The sequence below is a fragment of the Macroventuria anomochaeta genome, assembly GCF_010093625.1.
Source record: "Macroventuria anomochaeta strain CBS 525.71 unplaced genomic scaffold BU25scaffold_26, whole genome shotgun sequence".
Classification (NCBI taxonomy): domain Eukaryota; kingdom Fungi; phylum Ascomycota; class Dothideomycetes; order Pleosporales; family Didymellaceae; genus Macroventuria; species Macroventuria anomochaeta.
The window spans coordinates 14372-34383 of record NW_022985387.1 but is presented as its reverse complement, the minus strand read 5'-3'; the positions used below and the strand labels follow the sequence as shown (position 1 = coordinate 34383).

Sequence of the window (20012 nt, the reverse complement as noted above, 5' to 3'; positions counted from 1 at the left end):
CGGTGCAGGGGAAGGGCGAAAAGGGCAAGTGGGGCCCATTCCTAGCGCGCATCAGCCGCGGAACCCATCAAGATGATGACCTCACCCGGCCGTGGGCTGGTGGAGATGTGTACGCGTTTTCAACTTCACGACCCAGACTTCGATAGCTATGAAATGATAGAGTGTGCAGTTGCCTTAACGTTGTTCCGAGATGCTTTCGAAAACCTGCCTGCGTGTTCTTGTCCTGGTCTTGGAGAATTGCCAGAAAGAAGAGCAGGGCATCGTCATCATCATCGTCCTCCTCACGAGCTCAAAGAAGCACTTATGCATCAACACTCAGAGTATTTCCATGCTCCCTATCGTGCATATCTGACTGGTCAAGCTGTTCAAGCATCGCCCAGGCCGTATAGCCGTCTTTTGGTCGCGGTTGGCGACTCTCAATCATCACCAACCTCGTGTATACAGTGAATGACTTGCATACAAGGCTGGAGCAGCGCGTCACCCAGTACCGGCATTTGGGATTCGGAACATTGACGATGCGGACCGCACTTGACGGCCAAATGTGCCACAATAGCTGCAACATGCAAGGGGCATCCATGTTCACGATTGCAAGGTGAAGTATGTAGGAAAACGTGTTGATGCTCTTAACCTCTGCCGCAGAGACACATCTTCATCTCCCCGCCCCTTAACAGACCGCTACGCACTTCTCCCAACCGCGCTTCCGTCTTGTATACAAGGAACCAAGCCAGACAGTGCGCAACCAGTATGGCAAAAGCGAAGACAAAGATGATGAATCCCATAATAACCAGCAGGATCTGCCAAAGCGGCATCCCGGATTTGGGAGCTTTGCTGGGGGCTTTGGGACCTTCTTTGGGAGCCTCCTTGGGGGCGTCTTTGGCAGTTTTTTCGGACGCATTCTTGAGATCCTTCTTTGGCGCAGCTGATGGAGGGTTCTTCGACTGCAGAGCTGAAGGGTCAGTGTCCTCATGTTTACAGGGACAATCAGGGCCTTTCGAGGCCTGTTTGGAAATTTCCTCAGGGCCTGCCTCAGGCGCGGCTGTTGTAACACTGGGTGACTGTGGAACTGAAGCCTCAGAGTGAGGATGTCTACAATGTCTGCAGGAACAGCTAACAGGCTCTCTGGTCCTGGTAGACGGAGCGCTTCGCGGCACGTGACACATAGAAGGCAGCGGAGATCCGTCGAGCGGCGACGGCAAGGACTCAGGGCCCGTACGCGGCGGCGGAACGATTTGAGCCACTGGAGGCTCGGACTGATGCTCTCGAGATGGCGCGCCGCGTTCGTCGTGTGATTGTAGATGGTTCCTAGATGGAAGTCGTCGGTGCAACGGTTCCTGTGGTGTTTGCAGCGGTCCCGAAGATGCCAACGAGCATCGATCATATTCGTCCACATCGTCCATCTCAGGAACAGGGTCTGGCGGGAACAGTCTCATTGCAACACCTCGCGCCTCCATTTCTCGACCAGTCTTGCGAGGTGGTGAGGCGTCCGTAACAGCATGCCACCGTCCTCCAGGACTCTTCCTAACGAGCTCAGTCCTCGGAAGCTGTCTCCTGAACGGTGGATCCCAGGGCTTCTTGCCAGCTCTTGCTTTCCTCAGTTCTTCCTCTTTCGGCGAGGCTCTACTATCCGCACACGCGTCCCCTTGGAAGATGGGCCTGGAAATACCCGTATGCCATCGTCCTCGAGCGCCCGTTTGCGAGATCTGTTCAGGAGCGACTTGCTCCTGCTCCGACTCCGCACTTGTGATATCGATATCGGTCTCGGACCATGGTCGTGTGATCCGTCGTAGTATCTTCCGCGATCTCGATGGTGATAGTCGTCGTCGTCGTCGCAGTACCGTGGATCGTGTTTCTGCCTCGTTCTCAGCGCGCAGTTCTTTGACGGTCTCGAAGCGGGGCAGCTGTACGAAGATGATGGGGAGGCAGATTGCTAGCAAGCAGGAGATGAGGAAGATGTGCCCTGCCATTCACCGTGGGTTGCGGTGGTAACGGGTTGCGGCTGTCTGGATGTTGCGTCGGGCGTGATGTGTACGAGGTAGGAATAACTAGGTGTCAACGCAAGTAAGTAACAGATGAGATATCGTAGGGTAGATCGCGGTGTGTTGGTGTTGATGGAGCCAGTGTGTCGGTCGCTGGAGACTAGGTTGCCATGTGGTCTGGGTCGTGGTTTCCTTTCGTGGTGGCTCAGCATCATATTCAGGCAAAGACCCTGCGAATCATCGTAGCATTTCATGCTTGCGATTGCGGCATGTACGCTAACGATATGGGGTATCATGAGGTTCTACACGTTCTGCAGCCGTGAGACCAGTGAGGAAGTTCCTTTGTACAAAACACAGGTCAACTTGTCTCTCAATCCTCCATCTCTTCGTCCTCACCTTCGACTTCCGCAGTGTCACCCTCATCGTATCCACCTCCACCCTCTTCGTCTTCCGAGTCTGACCCCTCACCCTCGCTCTCCCCTTCGCTACCAGGGTCGAAGTCATCATCCTCTTCTTCGTCATCTTCTTGATCTTGCAGTTCTCGCTCTGCTTTCTGCAGTTCTGATTCTTCTTCTTCCTCCTCGCCCTGTGCACCTGCTGCCGCCGCTCCGTTCTCTTTGCCCTTGTCAGCGGGCGGGTTGACGTTGAGCTTCTTTGCGCGTCTCTCTGCTGCCATACTAGCATCTTGCAGCCCATGCTTCTGCACGTACTCGTTTATGCCCGCAAAGTTCTCTTGATCCAGCATGCTGAACTCGATCTCTTGTGTTTGCGTGGTGATGACGAGGTTGAACGTGTTGCGCAGAACGGCGGTGTAGGATATGCTATTTACAGCGGCAAAATCAAAGAAGGCCAGAGGCTTCTTGAAGCCGTAGAGAATGCCGACGGCGGTGAAGAACAGATAGCCTGAACCATAGGGTCAGTACAGAAATCGATGAGGCGAGTGCAAAAATCAGCGCATACCTTCTTTGCTTCCTCTGTGTGCCTTGACGTGGTATGCCTTCTCGCCCTTGCGGTGGCTTTCAGGAATCGCACTAGCAAACTCGTCTGCGTCCGGGAAAATGACCTCTTTCCCAGTGCCTGCCTGTATCAGGCAATGGTGTATCGCCCCCGCCATAGGCCCTGGCCCTGGGTCCTCGCCCTCAACAACGTTCTTGCCTGTCGCCTCCTCGAACGTCCATAAGATCGGCTCGGGCGCTGATGGTTTCAACTCTTCCGGTACTGGATTCACGCCGTCGCCATGCACTGGTATGACGATGAAATTGTGCTGCTTCTTGGCTTTCTCTGGCACCGGGAGACAGAAGACCTGGTCCACGTCCTTCCAAGCCAGCGCAAACTCGACATTGCCCGTCGCGCCAATCGCCCTTATCCCGCCATCCTTATTATCGACGAGCTCGAGTGTGAACTTCTTTCGCTGAGGGATCGAGAAGCTGACGCCAGTGTATGACTTGAAGGCTTTTGTCGAGGTGCTCGTAAGGGTATCGCCTGCGCCGGATGTGGGTACAGACGGCGCCGCTGTGCCATTCTGCGCACCATTACTCTCTCCCAACTTGCGCTTCTTTGTTGTAGGTTCGGCGGGCGGTTGTGAGCTTTGACCGAGGATGTACACCGAGATGTCGCGAAAGAGCGTGCTCTGCGACGGGTTCTGATCTATGGCGGCGTGCACACGCTTTCGCAACTCATGATTGCTAGCAAACGCAGCGTAAACCTCATGTGGATGTGGAATGGGCACTACGGGCGCTGGAGCAGGTTTCGGCACCGGCGCCTGCACCGGTGGCGGCTGTACTGGAGGCTGGTTGTTGAGTGCTGTGAATGCCATGATTGTGTGTTTGGTTGTTGGTGTTGAAGACGCGCCGCGGTTGCTGAGCGCGCGACTGCCCAAATTTAGCTCGTCTGACATCACAGGGCAACCCACGTTGATTAATTGATTGATTGAATACAGGGCAACCACGTTCCTTCAGCATGCTCTTCACTGATGAGCATCTCTAACGTTCGAGATTTCGAGTATCCTTGTCATTGTCTTGAGAATTGGGCTTTGGTTTTGTTCGTAATGTTTGTTCATTATCGTTCAACTATTTGCAAGCATCTCCACCAGACATCTATGTCTACGTCTAAGCCCTGTAACGGCTAGGAACAGCAGCCTTCAGCAGCTTGGGGAAGTTCGGTGTACCCAGACCAGAGACAGGGTCCCATCCCGCAGTCGCATTCCAGCTGGCATACGGGATGACCGGGCTTCCGTTTGGCGCGCCGTTAAACCTGGCGTGGCCATCACAGCCCTTGCTTCCACCAAGGACGACATCGTTGAGAGCATCAGGGTTGGAGTACAGGAGAGGGTTCAAGAATCCGAGAGAAGGCTTGTTGGACTTGAGGCGCGCATCGTTGAGGAGAGCAACGATACCACCGAACGCAGGCGCAGAGCAAGAAGTACCCTGGTAGCCCTTCAGCACGCCCTTATCATAGACGCGGTAGCCGAAACCTTGAGCAGAGACGTCGGGAAAGCCACGGCCGTGGCGGTTGAAGTAAGGCTTGTTCTTCTCGCCGAGAGTGTGGAAGTAGGCCTTGATAGCATCGTCCTGGTACGAGGGACGCTTCCAGTAGTTGGAGAAACCACCGGACGAGAAGTAGGTAGCAGTCTCGTTGAGGTAGCGGGTAGATCCGACAGAGGTCACCCAGGGGCAACTGGCTGGGTACTGAGGCTGGAACATGGTGGTGTTCTTTCCGTCGTTGCTCTGGCAGGCTGAACCGACACCTGAATCACCGCTGGAGAAGATGACACTGACACCACGAGAGCTGAGCTGAGCGAAGAGGTTGCAGACGGACAGAGCGTACGACTTGGGAACGCTCTGCTCGTTCTCGCCGTAGGAGGTGGAGATAACCTGAGGAAGGTCCTTCTGCGGCATCTTCAGTACGTTCTGGAGGAAGTCAAGGTAGGGTTCATTGGCGCTGTCAGCCTCATCAGGCTGGTCAAGGTCTGCAACCCAGGGGCCGCGGCCACCAGTGCTGAACTCGGTGACTGGAAGGGGCTGGGCCAGGCCAAGCATGTACTGGGCGTCCAAGTTGGCTTCGCCACTGTCATCGGAAGAATTCTGGTCATTCAGACCGCCGTTGTACTGGATAACGGAGAAGTTCTGACCAATGGCCTCCGGCAGGATGTTCTGCTCGAAGAGAGCCATGTCGCTGTAGCGAGCGTACTCTTCGAGGTACGAGGCAAAAGCAGCCTTGCTGCCGCTCTTGGGGTCGGCCTTGTAGTCGATCTTGTAAAGCTGCTTCAAGCACTGAGGAGTAATGGCAGCATCACAGTTGACGGTGATGTTCGCGCTGGCGGCGACATCAATACGCTGGAGACCGAAGATCTCCTTCTCAGTCTCGTGGTTCGCACGGATGGCGGCGAAGCGAGTGGTTGGCTGAACGAGGCTGACGTACGAAGCGACATCCTCAGGTACGGAGTACTCAAGAGCGCGCAGGACCTTGCGCGGCTTTGCCTCCTCAGAGGTGTACCAAGAAAACTGGGTATCCAGCATCTTGTTGGCAACGCCAACGGTAGTCTTGAAGGTTACCCAGTCGGCATCCTGCTCGAAGTCCTCGACACCGGCAGTCTTAAGCCAGGCAGCGACGGACGACGAAGCCTCCTCAGTAGGGAGCAGCATCCTCTTCATCTCCTCGTGCGACTGGAAGTGCTGTCCGTACTTCTTGTTACTGGGTGTCGACACATCCATGACATGCTGCTCAAAGGCCTCAGAGTCTCCCTGTTGGAGAGCGATCTGCAGCTTGAGGACCTGCGAGTCCGCTGCAGGACCTGTGGGCTTCCATCCTGGAGACCTTGTCATTTCGTGCAATCAAAGTAGGGACCCGAAGACTACATACCCTCGGGAACAGCGAACAACTTCTCGAAGGGCTCTGCGAGACCTCTGGCAGCCAACAAAGAGCCGATAAGGAAGCTGAGGACTGGCGCCATGTCTACTGCTGGTGCGATTGACTTGAGCGAAAGCACTGGTTCTCAGACATGGCACCCTCCTACGTTTAAGTACTCCAAACCACGGCATTTCATACCTGCATATTGTCTCTCAACTGCCTTCTCCAGTTAGCCTTGCATCCTCGTGATGCACGTTGCCAATATCTGTGCGGATCCAAGCAAAGACAAGCCTCGTTCAAGATGCATCTGTGGGTCTTGACGAAGCTTGGATAACCTCAAGCTCCTGCCAATCTGGGTGCTAGTGCACGATAACGCTGTGGGTGTGCCTGCCGCTCGCTGCCTTCCATGCTCTAGTTCGCATGAGGAGTGGAGATGAAAGTGAAGATGGAAGAGGTTGATTCGTCCGGCGAGAGTGGTTGATCCTGGTTCTCGATGGCCAGGTGCAGCCGAGGCAATTTGCGCACTCGAGCACCTTCCGGGAACGCGATGGTTGGAACAAGCACTGACTAACAACAACGACAACGAAGGACGACGACGACGACGACAGTTTGCTCGTGCAATGCATCACACTACTCCGATGAATATTTGTTGATCTCCACGAACATTCACCAACGCAGACAAGGCTATAAGTGAGAGGTCCGGAATTAAGAAAAGCCGGATACAAGCACTCAGTCCCAAATCAATGTGAGGTAGTCAAGTCATGCATGCCGTCTGTTGATTGATTGCAAGTAGCTAAAAGACTACAGGTAGGTCCATTGACCTTATACTACAACCATAATTTCTTTGAAGGCCTCCGGGCTTAGACATCCAGATGGAGGATTGAAAGCTGCTGCTTTCGAGCTTTTCCGCAATTGGGGGAGAAATTACGTTGATCAACTTCTACAAACTCGCTACAAGCGCCGGCAAAACGCTGTTGTTCGTAAACGCCCAGCTACCCGAGCTATCATGCGCCCTCCACATTGCACCGCTCCAAAACGTGTTCCGCTTTCCCTGCAACGCATACAGATACTTGTAGCATCCCGCCTTCGTCGCCTCAGAGCCAACTAACATGTTGTACGGGCTATTGTTGCTGAAAGCCACGAATTCGGATTCAGTGGGCTCCATGCCGTTGGCAGCCTGGTAGCGCTTCAGATCTGCAATGATGGCGGCTTTGGCCTGATCGTCATTAAGGATTTGACCTACTTTGGTACCGCAGTAGACAAGGCTGAGAGACGGGTTCACAAATGTAGGATTGACGTTGTTGGTGGCGGGCACAGGAGGTAAAGCGTAGGGCTGGTCGGGGGCGAGATTCTGCAGGGTAATGTTGACGGGACCCGCATTGCGGATGACAGAGGTGTAGTATCCAACGGCCTGAAATTGGCTGAAAAATGCTCAGCTCTTCTTGGTTGGATTTGACTTCGGTGAGAGCAGCAGGCGTAGGAGGTACGGTCATGAAAAGCTTCTTAGCGATGATGAGGTTGCGGCCTTTGGGTGTATCGACGAGGACCTTAACGGAGCCGGAATCGCTGACACGCTCTGTTGCGAGCACCTTGGAGAGAAGGAGCGAATTTGCCGTGAGGAGCTCAGCAGTAGCCTTCTCCAAAGAGAAGACTGTTGTTCATGACCGAGCTAGTTTGGAAGTTGTTGGTAATTGCGAGAAGTCCGAGAGAAAGAGGGCGGAATCGATGCAGCGTAGGAAGCTCGAGGATGTCGTCAAAAGCGGGCGAGATCCCAAAAATGAATTGCACGGCGTCGGCAGTGTCGTATTTTTGCACAAACTGACCGAAGGGCATATACAGATCCTCAGGAACAGGCTCAGGAAGTTAGAAGCCGCCTTCTAGCTGTAGGGCTTTGTTTTGAAGTATGGCGGCGTAGCGCTGCAGAGCTGCTGCCATAACTGTTTGGTTGGCAGCCGGGAGGCCGTCCAAGATCTGTCCAGTCCGAAAGTCGACATTTTGAGCCGCCGCGCCGCCAGTAACGCTGACATTAATCTCTATCGTGGGATTGAAGCGGGTAAACCATTCGTAGACGATAGATTCTTCATGGTAGAGCTTCACTCCCATATCAATAGGGTAGCCGGATTGCGGGTCGGTATAGGTTTCAGTATGGCCTCCCAACCGAGCCTTGTTCTCAACAACGACTCCGTAACATTGGTCATCACAGAAGAAGAACTGCTCTTCAGCTCATTGATTGACATCCTTCCATTGGATCCATGGTACGACGAGCCTCTAGAAATATACTGGCAGTTCTCCATTCGCAGCCAGTGCTCCACCCCGAATCAGCTGTAAGGTTGAAGATCTGCGACCAATCCTCATCAATGGGATACATCATGATGAGAGCGTAGTGGTTGACACAGCCACCAACGGCTGCGGTTCGAGGATAGAGGAAGTCCTTGGGTGCGCAACCTGGGCTACCACTGGCTGCAAGGTGCCGTTCGAAGCAGTAGTGTAATGCTTCGCATCTAGGGTGTTACGTTCATCGGTGTTATAGTGGCTCACCTGGACAAGTCAGCTAGGAACGAGGCCCAGTCAAGGTGATAACGTACGAAGAAGTTCCAAGCCATCTTTGGGTCCTCCCTGGCTTTGCCGTTGAAGAGCGGCACAATAGCATTGTAGTCGCTCGTTGCGATGTCGACTCCAGCTTCAATAACTAACACCTTGTGTTTTGCCAGCCCAAGGCGCGCAGCGAGAGGTGCACCATCTGTTCCACTGCCTACAACGACATAGTCGTAGTCGTTCAAGACCCACGGTCCGTCGCTAGAGGCCGGGCCAACGCATGACTAAATGTAAAGAAGGCAACCCTAGCAGCAGTGACTTGGCAAAAGTCGTCATGGTAACAATGTGAAATCTCAGGTTGCTGAAGTCCTACACTGCATAGCTTGAGCATCTTGTATGAAGCCTAGTGCACAAACTCAAGACCAGTGACCTTGCCTACTTGTCCAAGAGCTTTTCAAGGTCGATACATTATATTATGCCTTGCATTGGCCAGGAACATGACCCCGTGGTAAGAGGGCGCCGATGCATTCCTCACAGCTGCAGATTGATCTAAGATAAGATCCCAGACGTCCCCTCTTAGATACCAGATGGTTGAGGCGTTCTATTGCTTCGCACAAAAGACATGCCTAAACGAAGCCCCAGAACTATTCTCACCCTTTTCGTCCAGCAGTTGGAGTGCAAGTAAGGTTTGGGGCTGCAGATGAATTTACCGGCAGGAGGCGAAGTTAGGTAGTTCAAGTCCTGCAGCCAATCGGAGAGTCCTTCGGTCAGCCTGCCGTGGTGAACGGTTGGAAAGGCCCATCCTCCGAGAGTTCGTTTGCGCCTCTTCAAGCGCTGGTTCATAGTGTCCCTGCAAATTCAAGTAAGCGAGCTACCACAGCGTTCAGAGTTGCACTTCAGTCCATCACTGGACTCTGACTGTCCTGCTTAGTCGGACTGTTCTGTGTAAATCAATTTGTTCAACTGCAGCCGGTATGTGTTGCAAAAAGTGTGCGACATTTCGGCGACGTCGCGTTGGCAAGTGATCTGAGAACTGTCGAGGAAGGAAGGAGATGCAATGAGCTGGCTGGTATGTTGAGGTATCTTACCTCGTTCGTCAAGACAAGGGAAAAAAACAACATAACTAAACATTTGGCACCTACATCTCCTTTACTTTCCCGAACATGGCACAGCCATCGAATCATTGGTGATGGCAATTGTTCGACACACTACTCTGTTACCTACGTAATTCTGCGCAACTGTGATATCCTCTCTCCTCCGGGCAGCGGAACGAGTTAGGTATGAGCTTAGATCTGAATGAGTACTCAGTGCCACTTTGAAGGCTATCTAAACTCTGGCAATCCTTCCTGGGACTATAAAAATACTTGTGAACTGGGCAAGCAAATGCTCCTCCAGATAGTGCAACCCTCGTAAATACCTACCATACAATTTCCGAAGTGAATCGTAACGCCCATCAAGATGACAGGTACTTGCGGAAAAGTCGAGCTCAGAGGGTAGGTCTGAGGGATAGCTTGTGGGTCGCCAATACACCATCCCTCGGGAGGTGATCAAGTTGCCCAATTCTCACCTCCATCTTTCCTTTACCTTCGCCTCATTTCTCGAAGCAAGTCCAACACAACTCTTTCAAGGGAGCACCGTCGACCACCAGACCAATTGGTGGGCTTGACAGTATACCAAGATGGACGATAACAGTTTTTTGAGCAGCGAGCCTGGAGCTAGAGCAACATCGCCTACGCTATCAGATTCCTCAGAGCGTATAGATTTAGCAAGGTCTCCCAGTCCGGTGCCAGACTATCAAGTTAGATCTTGTCGATTAGACAATGCACTCCCTTTGACGCCCCCGAGCACCCCGAAGAGGTCGCGAGCGTCCAACGGTCGGTTCACACCGTGCTACGAGAAACGATAGGGCTCTCCAGATGTCGCCAGGCGAGTATCGCTTGGAAAATATGTACGTCCATGTGTTGACTCAAGTGCAGATCATCGAAAAGTCCTCGCAGCCTACAAGAGCCACAGAGCCCGAGCAGTTCCACAAGTCCACAAAGCCCCCGAACATCCAGAGTTTCCCGCAGATACTTTGAAGATGCGGCACCACTGTCTCCAAAGCCGTCGCCTCAGACTACAGCTCCTTGGATCGCAGGTATGGGTGGTTGCGGCACGCTCGAAGTCCTTCCCAGAGAGATTCGACAGAAGATATACGACATCGCCTTCGACATCAGTACACCTGTCACTGTCAAAGAGTGTTGCGGGCTTGGAACAACCATTCGAGAGCGAAGGGCTTGTCTAAAGCACAATAGTCGCACCATGATCCAATCCGGACGTTTCAATATCTTACAGGTGACCAAGGCTGTGAGAGAAGAGGTGTTGAAGGATTTAGATGTTGATTGATCTCAAGAGCTATTGGCAGGAATTGATCAAGATAATATAGTAGAAGGGAATAGCAGTGAAGGGGTGAGGAAGCAAACCGAGCTAACTGAATGAGCTGGACAATCAGTGCAGCAGACCGCTAGCAAACAGATGGCAATCGGTGGATATATTCACTCCCTTCAACAAGAGGCCTCGTGGGTGGTGATGCACCGAGGATTGCTGCTGCTGAAGATCAACAAGGCGCTTGAATGGTACCTTGGATGTTATCGCTGGAACAGCCAGCGCCCGTCGCCAATCGCCACCCCGCTCGAAAGCAAGCGTAAGGCCACAATGTGGGCGTCCGTCGGGAAATTTCGACACACCAAGATCGAGGTCTCTACGAGCACCATTCTGAGGGGCGATCCAACTCTCTACACAGCCTCTCTTGTCGACATCGCATCTTCACGATGCCAAAGCTGGGTTCAGACTTCCTCATCGAGCGTTGCCCCTACAGACACGGATCCCCGACGCACAGTCGAAGTTTACCTACGAAGCTTATTCTATGAAGTGGTTCCTTTCAACATGGACTCTAGGATTGAGGCATGGGACCTTGGCATGTGGACATACAGATATTTTCTGCTCTCACGCAGTAACCCAGGCTTTATAGAATCGCTGCGGACGCAGGTCATAACCTCCTACGACTTTTCGCAGTTGTTGCCAAGTATCGTGGATGTTCACAGTGGAAGTTCGTCCTAGCACACAACTTTACGAGGAGGAGGATGAAGGTGGTCTGGAGTGGTTACGCACTTTTCAAGCCGATTGTGTGAAGCATGATATGCTTCTCGAAGACGGTGACTGCGACTCTGAGTGAATATATGGCGCTCTACGGCACATTGACGGCTCCAGTTGGCAACAATCAGAAAAAATTGCACATCGCGATTCTAATATACACATGGCAATTCTGGTTACCTTGGTGGTGGTCCGAAATGTCGACCTCGATTGCTTTGGACAAGTGATTTGATCGGGCGCATTGTTTTGACGATCGATGCAATCAGCCTAGTTTGCAGTGCCTGGAGCACTGTAGTCCACAGCACTATCGGCATGTTCAGGCTCGCCGGCGAGGACATGGTGCTCTCTGCATCTTCTAACAGTATTGGGCACTGGTGTTGCGATGCTGCTTGATCTATTGGCTTATGGAGTTCGAGTATCAACATCTAGGCACAGTTAGCATTAAGTCTTCTTATCATAACGGGATATGTCAGAGTTCAGTGAAAAACTGTACGCAAAGGAAGAAGTTGAAGATTGTACTGAGGTTGTATTGAGTGAAGCTACGAACAGTATATATAGGTGAGTAGCTGTAAACAACGCTAGTGTGACGTGGCAGTCACTCTCATGGAGGTGAGGTACGACAGGCAGGAGCACCCCAAACCGTGACAGGATACGACACCGCTTCAATATCTTATCAACGCCACATTTCGAATACAAGAAAATGGTTTGCAGTGACATTCTTTTACGTTCTCATTGCATTATAATACAGCCTCCCTACGCCCAGACTTTACTTGTCAGCAGCATCCAATGGCTGGTTCTGTCCAAACTTCAACGTCTTCTCCTTCTTGCTCGCATCGCTCTCCTTGGGATCATGGTTCATCGCGTCCTGGCTTTGCGTTGTCTCCTCCGTAGCACCAAGCTCTCCATCCTCCGGGTGGCTTACAGGGTTCGCAACAGAGCCCGTGTCCTGGTCCTTGATTCCCCGTGTTGCGGCTGACGCGTTGATGTCTTGTGCTTCAGAGGACGAGGCTTGGGGGTTTGAGGCGTTGGAGTTGTTTTGCGATGCCGATGAGGAGCTGGGGTTGACAGCATAGGTACGTGTGAGTGCTGGTGCGAGGACTGAAATGCATTGATTATTGATTCACGGATAGCATTTATAGTCCTATGCATACCTATTGTGCGCTGTGGGAAGGAGCGGATTGCTGCAGGCGCTGAACGCGTGAAAGATTGAAGGATTCTTGATGCCATTGTGACGATGTTGGAAACAGTTGTAGGTGTGGTTAAGGAGCAATTGGTTACTGGGTGTTGTGAGTGTTGTTTTGGAATATGGATTGGATCTGTCAGGAGATGTAGCATAACAATTGAGTACTTATTGGAGGTGTTGCTGCAGATCCATGCTGCATGAGTGGTTGACGTATCTGTGATGGTGTTAAACGTCATTGTAAGTATGCCTTGTCAGCCGCAACGAACAACGGCAAAGCGGCGGCACAGTGGAATTGTTACCCAGTCCAAAAAATGTCGAGATCTGATTTGCACCTCGTTCCTTAGTCGTGTCGCGTTGCTGACTTTGTCGCGCAACGAAATGCGATTCACGTGATGGGTAAATCCAGTTGGAGTCGAAACATTGCAATTGTTTGTGCCATAAAGATCATATGCCGCTAAAACGCCGTTCCATGCAAATCGTCTATAGCCAGATCATCAGAAGACACCAGGGATGCGACCCTTCTTCTCGTTGTTACCGAGCTCTTCTTCGCTCCAGCCGCTGCCAGCACCAACCTTGCGACCACCCTCCTCGCGCTTCACTCTGCACCACAGACTGATGTCCTTGTCCATCACAAACTGCCACATAACATAGACCCAACTCTTGTGTACCGGCAACTCGTCGTAGAACTCGTGCGCAATGCGGTTCAACTTGGGAAGCCTTGTCCATGGGATCGCGGGGAAGTCGTGGTGCTCGTTATGCAGACCGACATTGTATGTGAAAAAGTTGAGGATGCCGTAGTACGAGTATGTCTCCGGGATGGGGATCTTATTCGCAGGGTTTGACGCGTCCTTCTCGGGCTTCTCGAAGACGTAGTGTTCGGCGATGAAGTGGCCGGCGCAGGGGTGCAACGAGCCAGCAAGGAAGCTACTCATGATCAGGTACGCCAATGCCTTTCCTCCTGCGAACTGTACGAGTGCGTAGTCGAAGGCGAGCTGGACGACGATGTTGAAGAGGTGGATCCTGGTAAGCGGCAGGTTGTAGATGAACATGGGTCGCAGGGCGTAGAACAAGATCTGACAAGTGCAGAAGAAGGCCTTGCCGGCAACCGAGTCAAGGAACCATGCCTCGAAGGCGGTGGGCAGATCGGTGTCGAGACCGTTTACACCAAGCGACTTGTGGTGGGTAAGATGGTAAGGGCGAAACGAGGCGCTGTAAGGGATGCCAATGGGCAGGTTTGCAAAGACAGCGATGATGCGGTTGGCTAGCGGCGAGCGGAAGGCCAAGTTGTGCGAGATCTCGTGGATGGCAAGGAAAAGGTTCTGGTTCGCTGTGGCGCCGACAATGTATGCTGTCAGGAAGAACGGCCAGGACAGCACCGGTGTGTTGCGGAGGAGGCAGGCGCAGGCGATCTGGATCGACACGACAAGAAGGACAACGTATTTGGTGAGGGGCTCGGGGCCGCAGAGCTTGGTGACCTGATACAGTGAGCGATAGCAGCTATGGTGTATTAGAGAGCTGCAGTACCTCTGGATGTGCCTTGATGATGGCCATACGACGCGTCCTATGTGGCTCTTCGGTGTATGTCCAGAAGAAGTCCTCGTGGTCATGAGCAGTTTGCGCCTTCAGCTTCTCCGCCGTTACAGTGAAGCTGCGTTTGGCGGGCTCGCGGGGCGGCACCGTGGCCGTGGTGGTTGAGGCCCGCATTGTACAAAAACAGAGCTACGGTAGTAGCAATTGAACAGATGTGTGAGGACTGGCTTCAGTGTGCAAGCAATGGCATGTCGAAATGTCTGTAAATGCTGAGCTCTCCCCTGGCTTGGCAGAGGGTCCTGTGGAGAAAGTGTGGTGTGTGGGCTCACCGTCGCGCGATAATTGGTTGCATTCACGCCACCCGCCACTGCAGATCAGGGGTGCGTAAACAGAGAAGGGCCAGACCGTTTTTATCTTATCGTGTTGAAGATGAAATGCCCGGCCCGTATTGTTTACTTGTTCATGAGTTGCATTGATCATGTTCATATATCTGCTCGCATGCTCGGCCTTCTCCGCCTGCCTTTGAGATCTCGCCAAATCTCCTTTCCAATGCCCCTCCAGTGGCCGATCTCATCTTCATCACGACGACGCCTGACGAAGCTTGACCTCCTAGTCGCCACAAACCATACGCTGGCCCAGTACAATGTCACTAAGCTCACAAACACAAAGCCCAGCCATACGAACAGCAGTAGCATTCCTCCTTGCCTGATTTGCACTCCCACTGTGTCGCTGAACCCGTTCACGATGCCTGCCAGCACACTAATTGCTGAGAGTGCCATTGCTGCAACAAATGCAAACACGGTTGCGAGTCCCGGCCAGAACATGTTGAGGTAGATGAGGAGCCTTGACTGTGGAAAGCACATTGCTGGAAGGATGGAGATTGCCGATAGAATTGAGCCAATCAGGGTGATGATCAGGAATGCAAGGATAGCCTTGCGTAGTGCGCCAAGGTTATCTAGGATGCTGTCGAGAGAAGAGACGAGTTTGGCAAGTAGCGGGATAGAGACTTGAGTTTGGCCGATGACAATGGACGAGCGCATGCTCCTGCTCAACGCTGATATGCCTGGAATCATTAGTCAAGTTTGGATGTCTGTCTGGAGCTCTTCTTACTATCGCCTGCATCTTCCCAGCTATGGCAGTCATTTGTTTTGACTCCATCTGCAATGCCTTTGTTTGCACCAGCAAGCCTACCAGAGCAGACTTTCTGAAGGTAAACGTAGTATAAGTCTTTAACACCGGTCTGATCGACAACACCCTTGACCACGCCATTGATCACTTCGCCGAGGCCATCATTGACGGCATCTGTGAGGTTGCCAGAGAGGCTGCCCAACATTTCGCTGAGCCCACTAAGAGGATTGTCTGGATCTGTTGAATTGAGCGGGCTCCTCGTTGAGGATGATATCAGTGGATCAAGAGGAGCGGACTTCATAGAAGAAGTAGCTGAAGGCGCTTCCGATGTTACGCTTGCTTTCTCGAAAGTGACAACATCCTGTCCAGCTCGGGAGGTATTCAGCTGGTGGTTGTTAGTTTCGCCTCGCAGCTTGTTGACCTGGAACATACGGTGACTAGATACTGCCCCTCAAACATGCCCGCATTCTGCCCAGCCAGCACCACAACCAGAGTGAGGATGAAAGTTGCAAGCGAAAGTACCAGAGGGAAGACGCCAGAAAATCTGTACTTCATCATGACCCTCTTCGGGGTCTTTGGCGGCGAAGGCAGCGCCTTGTAAGTCGATTGCCGTTGGTCTCCAAGGTCAGGTTCGATGGAAATCTTCTCCTCCCAGAATATGTGCGGGAACTGTGTTTCGGTCGCCATAGCTGATGCTCTTGTGTGTAAGTGCGCTGCACTTAGTACATGGAGTTGTCATCCAAGATCGTGTATAGCAACTCAGGTGGCATTACTGCTGCTGTTAAGAGTAATTGCTTGAGGAACTGCAGGTGCACGCAGCAGTGACGCAATTCTTCAATGTCCCGAGACGAAGCGAGCGGGCTTTATGAACTTTAAACTCCATGGTTCTTCGTGGGCGATAGTGTGGGGTAGGTGCGCTGTCGCATGATGGAGGTTGATTAGCTTTCGAATGCGGTAGTACCCGCGGACGTCAACCAGCATGGTTGGACCGAGATGTTCACGCAGTCCTGCTTGAACACCATGCGAATACAATGTCCACCTAGCAACCAGATCAGTGTTCTTAGCAGGCTCCGATCGCAGTCGCGTTCGAACGGTTGTAGAGCTACCGTGGTGTAAGAGCGAACTACGTCAGCCCAAGAACCATAAAACAGCAAATTCTGCAGCGGTGACTCTGCTCAACATTGAAACGCATGAGAGTCCAATGAAGGTTTTCAAAGTTGAAGTTGACATGTATTGTTACAAGCTTTGACCTTGATGTCTGGATATGGTGAGACGTGGACAGCTTCAGTCCTCATGTCGAGTTATAGGAACCTCAAACCGGCTTGAGCGACCGACAAAACACCGTAAAAAGAATGCGGTCGCATAATTCGCCCAGTTGGGCAGAGTAGCCGACCAGATCCTTGTTTGGATCGAGATCTTGGGTCTTCGGTGGAGTTGACGATCCAATGCCGGCCCAAATCAGAAACACAAGTACACTAACACTTCTTTCTCTGTTTTGTCGCAGGCGATCCATATAATTGTGCATGCCATCAGAAAGCTGTTTACCGGAACTGCGTAGAATCAAATGTGCAGCAGCCTAGTGACAGACTCACAACGATCATGGACCATCACTTTTTGGCCTGGAGTAGTTCTGTGTTGACTTCATGTAGTGACTTCCAACCGCACAGACAGCTTTTTACGCAAGCCACAGATTTTTCGAAAGTGCATTGGTGTTTTGTATCCATCCAACATCCCGGGCAGCCAACAGTCGAAGTGCGAGGGCTGTTGGATGAAGTGCTTCAACAGAATATGAAAGACCCAGTGGAGCTAGCTGCGCAGTACCATAGGTACTCCTCGGTTACATGTGATCATATCGACCTCTGTTCAGTATGGTAGGCTTGGGCCTGCGGTTGAAGATCCGATGAGAACCCGCCCTAACAAGATTATCAGCAAACTTTTCGACTGAGGTTCGCATTAACACCTACCCAACCAAAGCTTTCCGTGAACGCATCGAGGTCCATGGGTACATCAGGCATGAGAAATGGGTTCGCATAGCCACCAGTCCCCATGAACTGGTAGTTAGGATTTGCAGCTTCGGTGGCGAAGTCATTGAAATCAAAGGATGACGCTGGGGATGCTGTGTCGATCTGTTCTGGGGCTACACTTCCTGCAATCCGGTGTCAGATATTGTCCAAATTGCATATCATCGCAACCGGCTCCACTCACTCCAAGATTGGCTCTGTGTGATGTGTGCACTTGAGTTTGCTCTGTTGAGTACCAGCTTCACGGCAGCAGCGACCTTACGGGCCTCGTGCGACCTCTTGCTTGCCTTGGACCAGATCGTGTACGCGTTCTGTAATGCTTCTATGATCTCCGACCGTATTGGTGGTCCATGATCGAGTTGTAGCCCACTCGTAGGTGTCGCAGGCGTTGGTTGTATTGGCGAAGTCAGGTCCGTGTCCAGATCAAGAATCAAAATAGTAGTCGCGAGAAGAAAGTCGTGCGCCACGATCGAGGACATGTACCAACTGACAATAAAGCTTTGCATGCCCTGGGACCATAACTTGCCCCCTGGCCGGATCTCACCGTCGACTTTTCTCTGGAAGCCTAACATCTCAGTCGCTGCATTTAGACAGACTCGCCGAGAGTATTCGTAGTTGGGGTCGGTGCGACCAAGTAGAAGATAGGGACGATGTAACAGCATCTCGCTCTTCAAAAACGACAATCCGAGGTAGAAACGTCGCATCGACGCCGGTGAGAGCGTATCGTCGAAGTCCTCGCCCGGTATCGGTTTAGCACACTCAGGCAGCTTGGTATATACTTCTCGAAACATCGCGTCCAGCTCCATCACTTCTCGATATGGAGATTGAGATGTGGCGTTCATCATATCCATAACCTTCGCGTGTGCAAGCCGCACGCGCGTCAAAACCACAGTGTATAAAGAAGGCGTCAGCTCAGTCTCCGGTCGTGACGGAGGCAACTCGGCGATATCCTCGTGAATGTCCTCTTCGAGCAGATTGCGAGGCTCCTGAGTATCGCACATGAACGGCTGTATGAGCCTAGGCAGACCGACCTGGGACGACGTGGCGAGATCAAGTGACATGACCATGAGCCACGTCCTACGTCGCATTTCTGCTCTGAACGGTGAGATATCTGCAAACCTTGACGGCTCTCTGTGGTAGCCCATGCGAAAGGCAATTCGGACGATAATTCCCACGAGGATTGACATGCTGAATTGCGAGTCGGCTGAACGTAGATACTCGGTACCAAAGTACATGATGAGCACTTCAACCGTGTATGGAGGGCATTTCGCATAGTTTGCCAGCACAAGACATTGTACGAGCTTTTCGCGGTAGAAGTGTATACGTGCAGTGAACAACGAAGGCGTAGCAGCTCCTTGCAGAGCTACCTCATGGTCAAGGCCAGCTTGGAATTGCGCGCCGAGGGCTAAGGTAGCGAATAAAAAGCCCAGCCACATGGTAGGTGTTTCGAACGGTCGAGTCCAGAATCTGGCATACTGGAGCCTGGTGTCAGTAGATATCAGAGAGGGTTTGGAGATTCTTCTTACCTCTCTCAAGAATGTAGGTTTGTGTACTAAGTCTGCGACTGCCAATCAATTTAGCTACATGGTTCCAGGGCTCTCAGATCTTACTTGGTGATGTGTCCATCGATGCGAAGTACGTGGAGATCAACTGATCAGCTTCCGTACGTGGAGGCAGAGCCGCCAATAATTCCTGCTTGGTTGCATGCCTTTGTCGGCCGAACAGGATGTCCGGGCCTGGCACATCAGTAAGATTATCGTCTCTTGAATGTGCTGTAGTGGGCATCTCATCGAGGTGCTCGCGAAGCTCTGATATCTGCGGCTGTGTCAGTACAGTACAACTACCTCTTAGTATTGACTTACACCGTCCAGGATACTGGTCCAATGCGCACTGTTTGCGTAGCTCGTTGTGTCGCCGGTGAAACGCACGCGATCCGGTGTGTTCGGTATCCCTGTATCGTCCTCGTCGTTCAGATGCTGGAGATGTGGCATCGCTGGCGTAGCCGGACTACCGTGACCAACTTCCTTGCCGCTCATGAGTGTTGTCACTAGCTTCTCTAATTGGTCGATACGGTCATGCACACTGTGAGGGGCTTTCGGCTCTTGAGGAGCTGGAGTACTGCGCACATAAGTGCATGACAATGCCAGACCTCTGTCGACGCATGTTTTGCAGGGCTGTTGCCGGTCGCATTTGAGTTTTCGACGCCGACAAAGAGTACAAGAGACGATTGGCTTGTCTCTTCGTCGGCTTGGTGGCACAAAACGTGTTTGTGAATCTGAACTCATCGCGGTTTGTGAGGCATTCGTGTGCGATAATGTTGCGCAACAAAAAATCGATGTGGAGGGGTATCACCGTTTGCAAGATTGAGGCTCTGCAGCCTCAAAGATGAGGATTGCGCGCAATCGGGAGTCGGGCGAGAATGCCAGCCGAGGACGCGTTCAGACACGAGCTTGGCAGTAATCTGTTAGCCGGACCAGATTGGCAATATCCAAATTGCACACCTCACGTTCATCCGATCTTGTCCGGCTTCGAATGATCGTTTCTGTTGATGTTCTTGCAAGATGGACGTGAATGACGTCGTACGCAGCAATATTGCGCGGAAGAGTCAGTTGTAAATCGCCGATTCAGCTGATAAGCGCATCCTTCCCACTCGTGCTA

General features: G+C 52.2%; 8 protein-coding genes across 8 annotated transcripts; all 8 read right to left on the bottom strand.

The window, feature by feature from the left end:
• Positions 1-623: 623 nt before the first annotated feature.
• BU25DRAFT_492896 (uncharacterized protein) lies at positions 624-1964 on the bottom strand (the record flags this gene model as incomplete). Its single annotated transcript, XM_033711676.1, has 1 exon — positions 624-1964. One exon carries the CDS (start codon positions 1962-1964, stop codon positions 624-626), a length of 1341 nt encoding a protein of 446 aa, XP_033559421.1.
• A 203-nt stretch (positions 1965-2167) lies between these two features.
• Positions 2168-3815, bottom strand: BU25DRAFT_492895 (Rtt106-domain-containing protein). The gene is made up of 2 exons (XM_033711675.1): positions 2937-3815; positions 2168-2879 (listed from the first exon to the last, which is right to left on the bottom strand). Exons 1-2 carry the CDS (start codon positions 3790-3792, stop codon positions 2347-2349), a joined length of 1389 nt encoding a protein of 462 aa, XP_033559420.1. The 5' UTR covers positions 3793-3815; the 3' UTR covers positions 2168-2346.
• A 141-nt stretch (positions 3816-3956) lies between these two features.
• Positions 3957-6256, bottom strand: BU25DRAFT_372214 (subtilisin-like protein). The gene is made up of 2 exons (XM_033704001.1): positions 5838-6256; positions 3957-5784 (listed from the first exon to the last, which is right to left on the bottom strand). The coding sequence occupies exons 1-2, from the start codon at positions 5926-5928 to the stop codon at positions 4085-4087; spliced, it is 1791 nt and encodes a 596-aa protein (XP_033559419.1). The 5' UTR covers positions 5929-6256; the 3' UTR covers positions 3957-4084.
• Positions 6257-6765: 509 nt separating this feature from the next.
• On the bottom strand, positions 6766-8196 carry BU25DRAFT_432893 (uncharacterized protein; the record flags this gene model as incomplete). The annotated part of the gene is made up of 5 exons (XM_033708747.1): positions 6766-7236; positions 7283-7459; positions 7491-7643; positions 7764-8005; positions 8106-8196. 5 exons carry the CDS (start codon positions 8194-8196, stop codon positions 6766-6768), a joined length of 1134 nt encoding a protein of 377 aa, XP_033559418.1.
• Positions 8197-12258: 4062 nt separating this feature from the next.
• On the bottom strand, positions 12259-12719 carry BU25DRAFT_346214 (uncharacterized protein; the record flags this gene model as incomplete). Its single annotated transcript, XM_033703084.1, has 2 exons — positions 12259-12590; positions 12644-12719. The coding sequence occupies 2 exons, from the start codon at positions 12717-12719 to the stop codon at positions 12259-12261; spliced, it is 408 nt and encodes a 135-aa protein (XP_033559417.1).
• A 450-nt stretch (positions 12720-13169) lies between these two features.
• BU25DRAFT_346166 (sphingolipid delta4-desaturase) lies at positions 13170-14379 on the bottom strand (the record flags this gene model as incomplete). The annotated part of the gene is made up of 2 exons (XM_033703080.1): positions 13170-14150; positions 14200-14379. The coding sequence occupies 2 exons, from the start codon at positions 14377-14379 to the stop codon at positions 13170-13172; spliced, it is 1161 nt and encodes a 386-aa protein (XP_033559416.1).
• A 620-nt stretch (positions 14380-14999) lies between these two features.
• On the bottom strand, positions 15000-16005 carry BU25DRAFT_306989 (uncharacterized protein; the record flags this gene model as incomplete). The annotated part of the gene is made up of 3 exons (XM_033702078.1): positions 15000-15268; positions 15316-15527; positions 15755-16005. Coding segments are annotated over 3 exons (732 nt in total), but the record flags the coding sequence as incomplete, so codon positions are not given.
• Positions 16006-17019: 1014 nt separating this feature from the next.
• On the bottom strand, positions 17020-19728 carry BU25DRAFT_117067 (uncharacterized protein). The gene is made up of 6 exons (XM_033700401.1): positions 19217-19728; positions 18965-19169; positions 18881-18912; positions 17539-18829; positions 17298-17479; positions 17020-17246 (listed from the first exon to the last, which is right to left on the bottom strand). Exons 1-6 carry the CDS (start codon positions 19637-19639, stop codon positions 17181-17183), a joined length of 2199 nt encoding a protein of 732 aa, XP_033559414.1. The 5' UTR covers positions 19640-19728; the 3' UTR covers positions 17020-17180.
• Between the last annotated feature and the right edge of the window lie 284 nt (positions 19729-20012).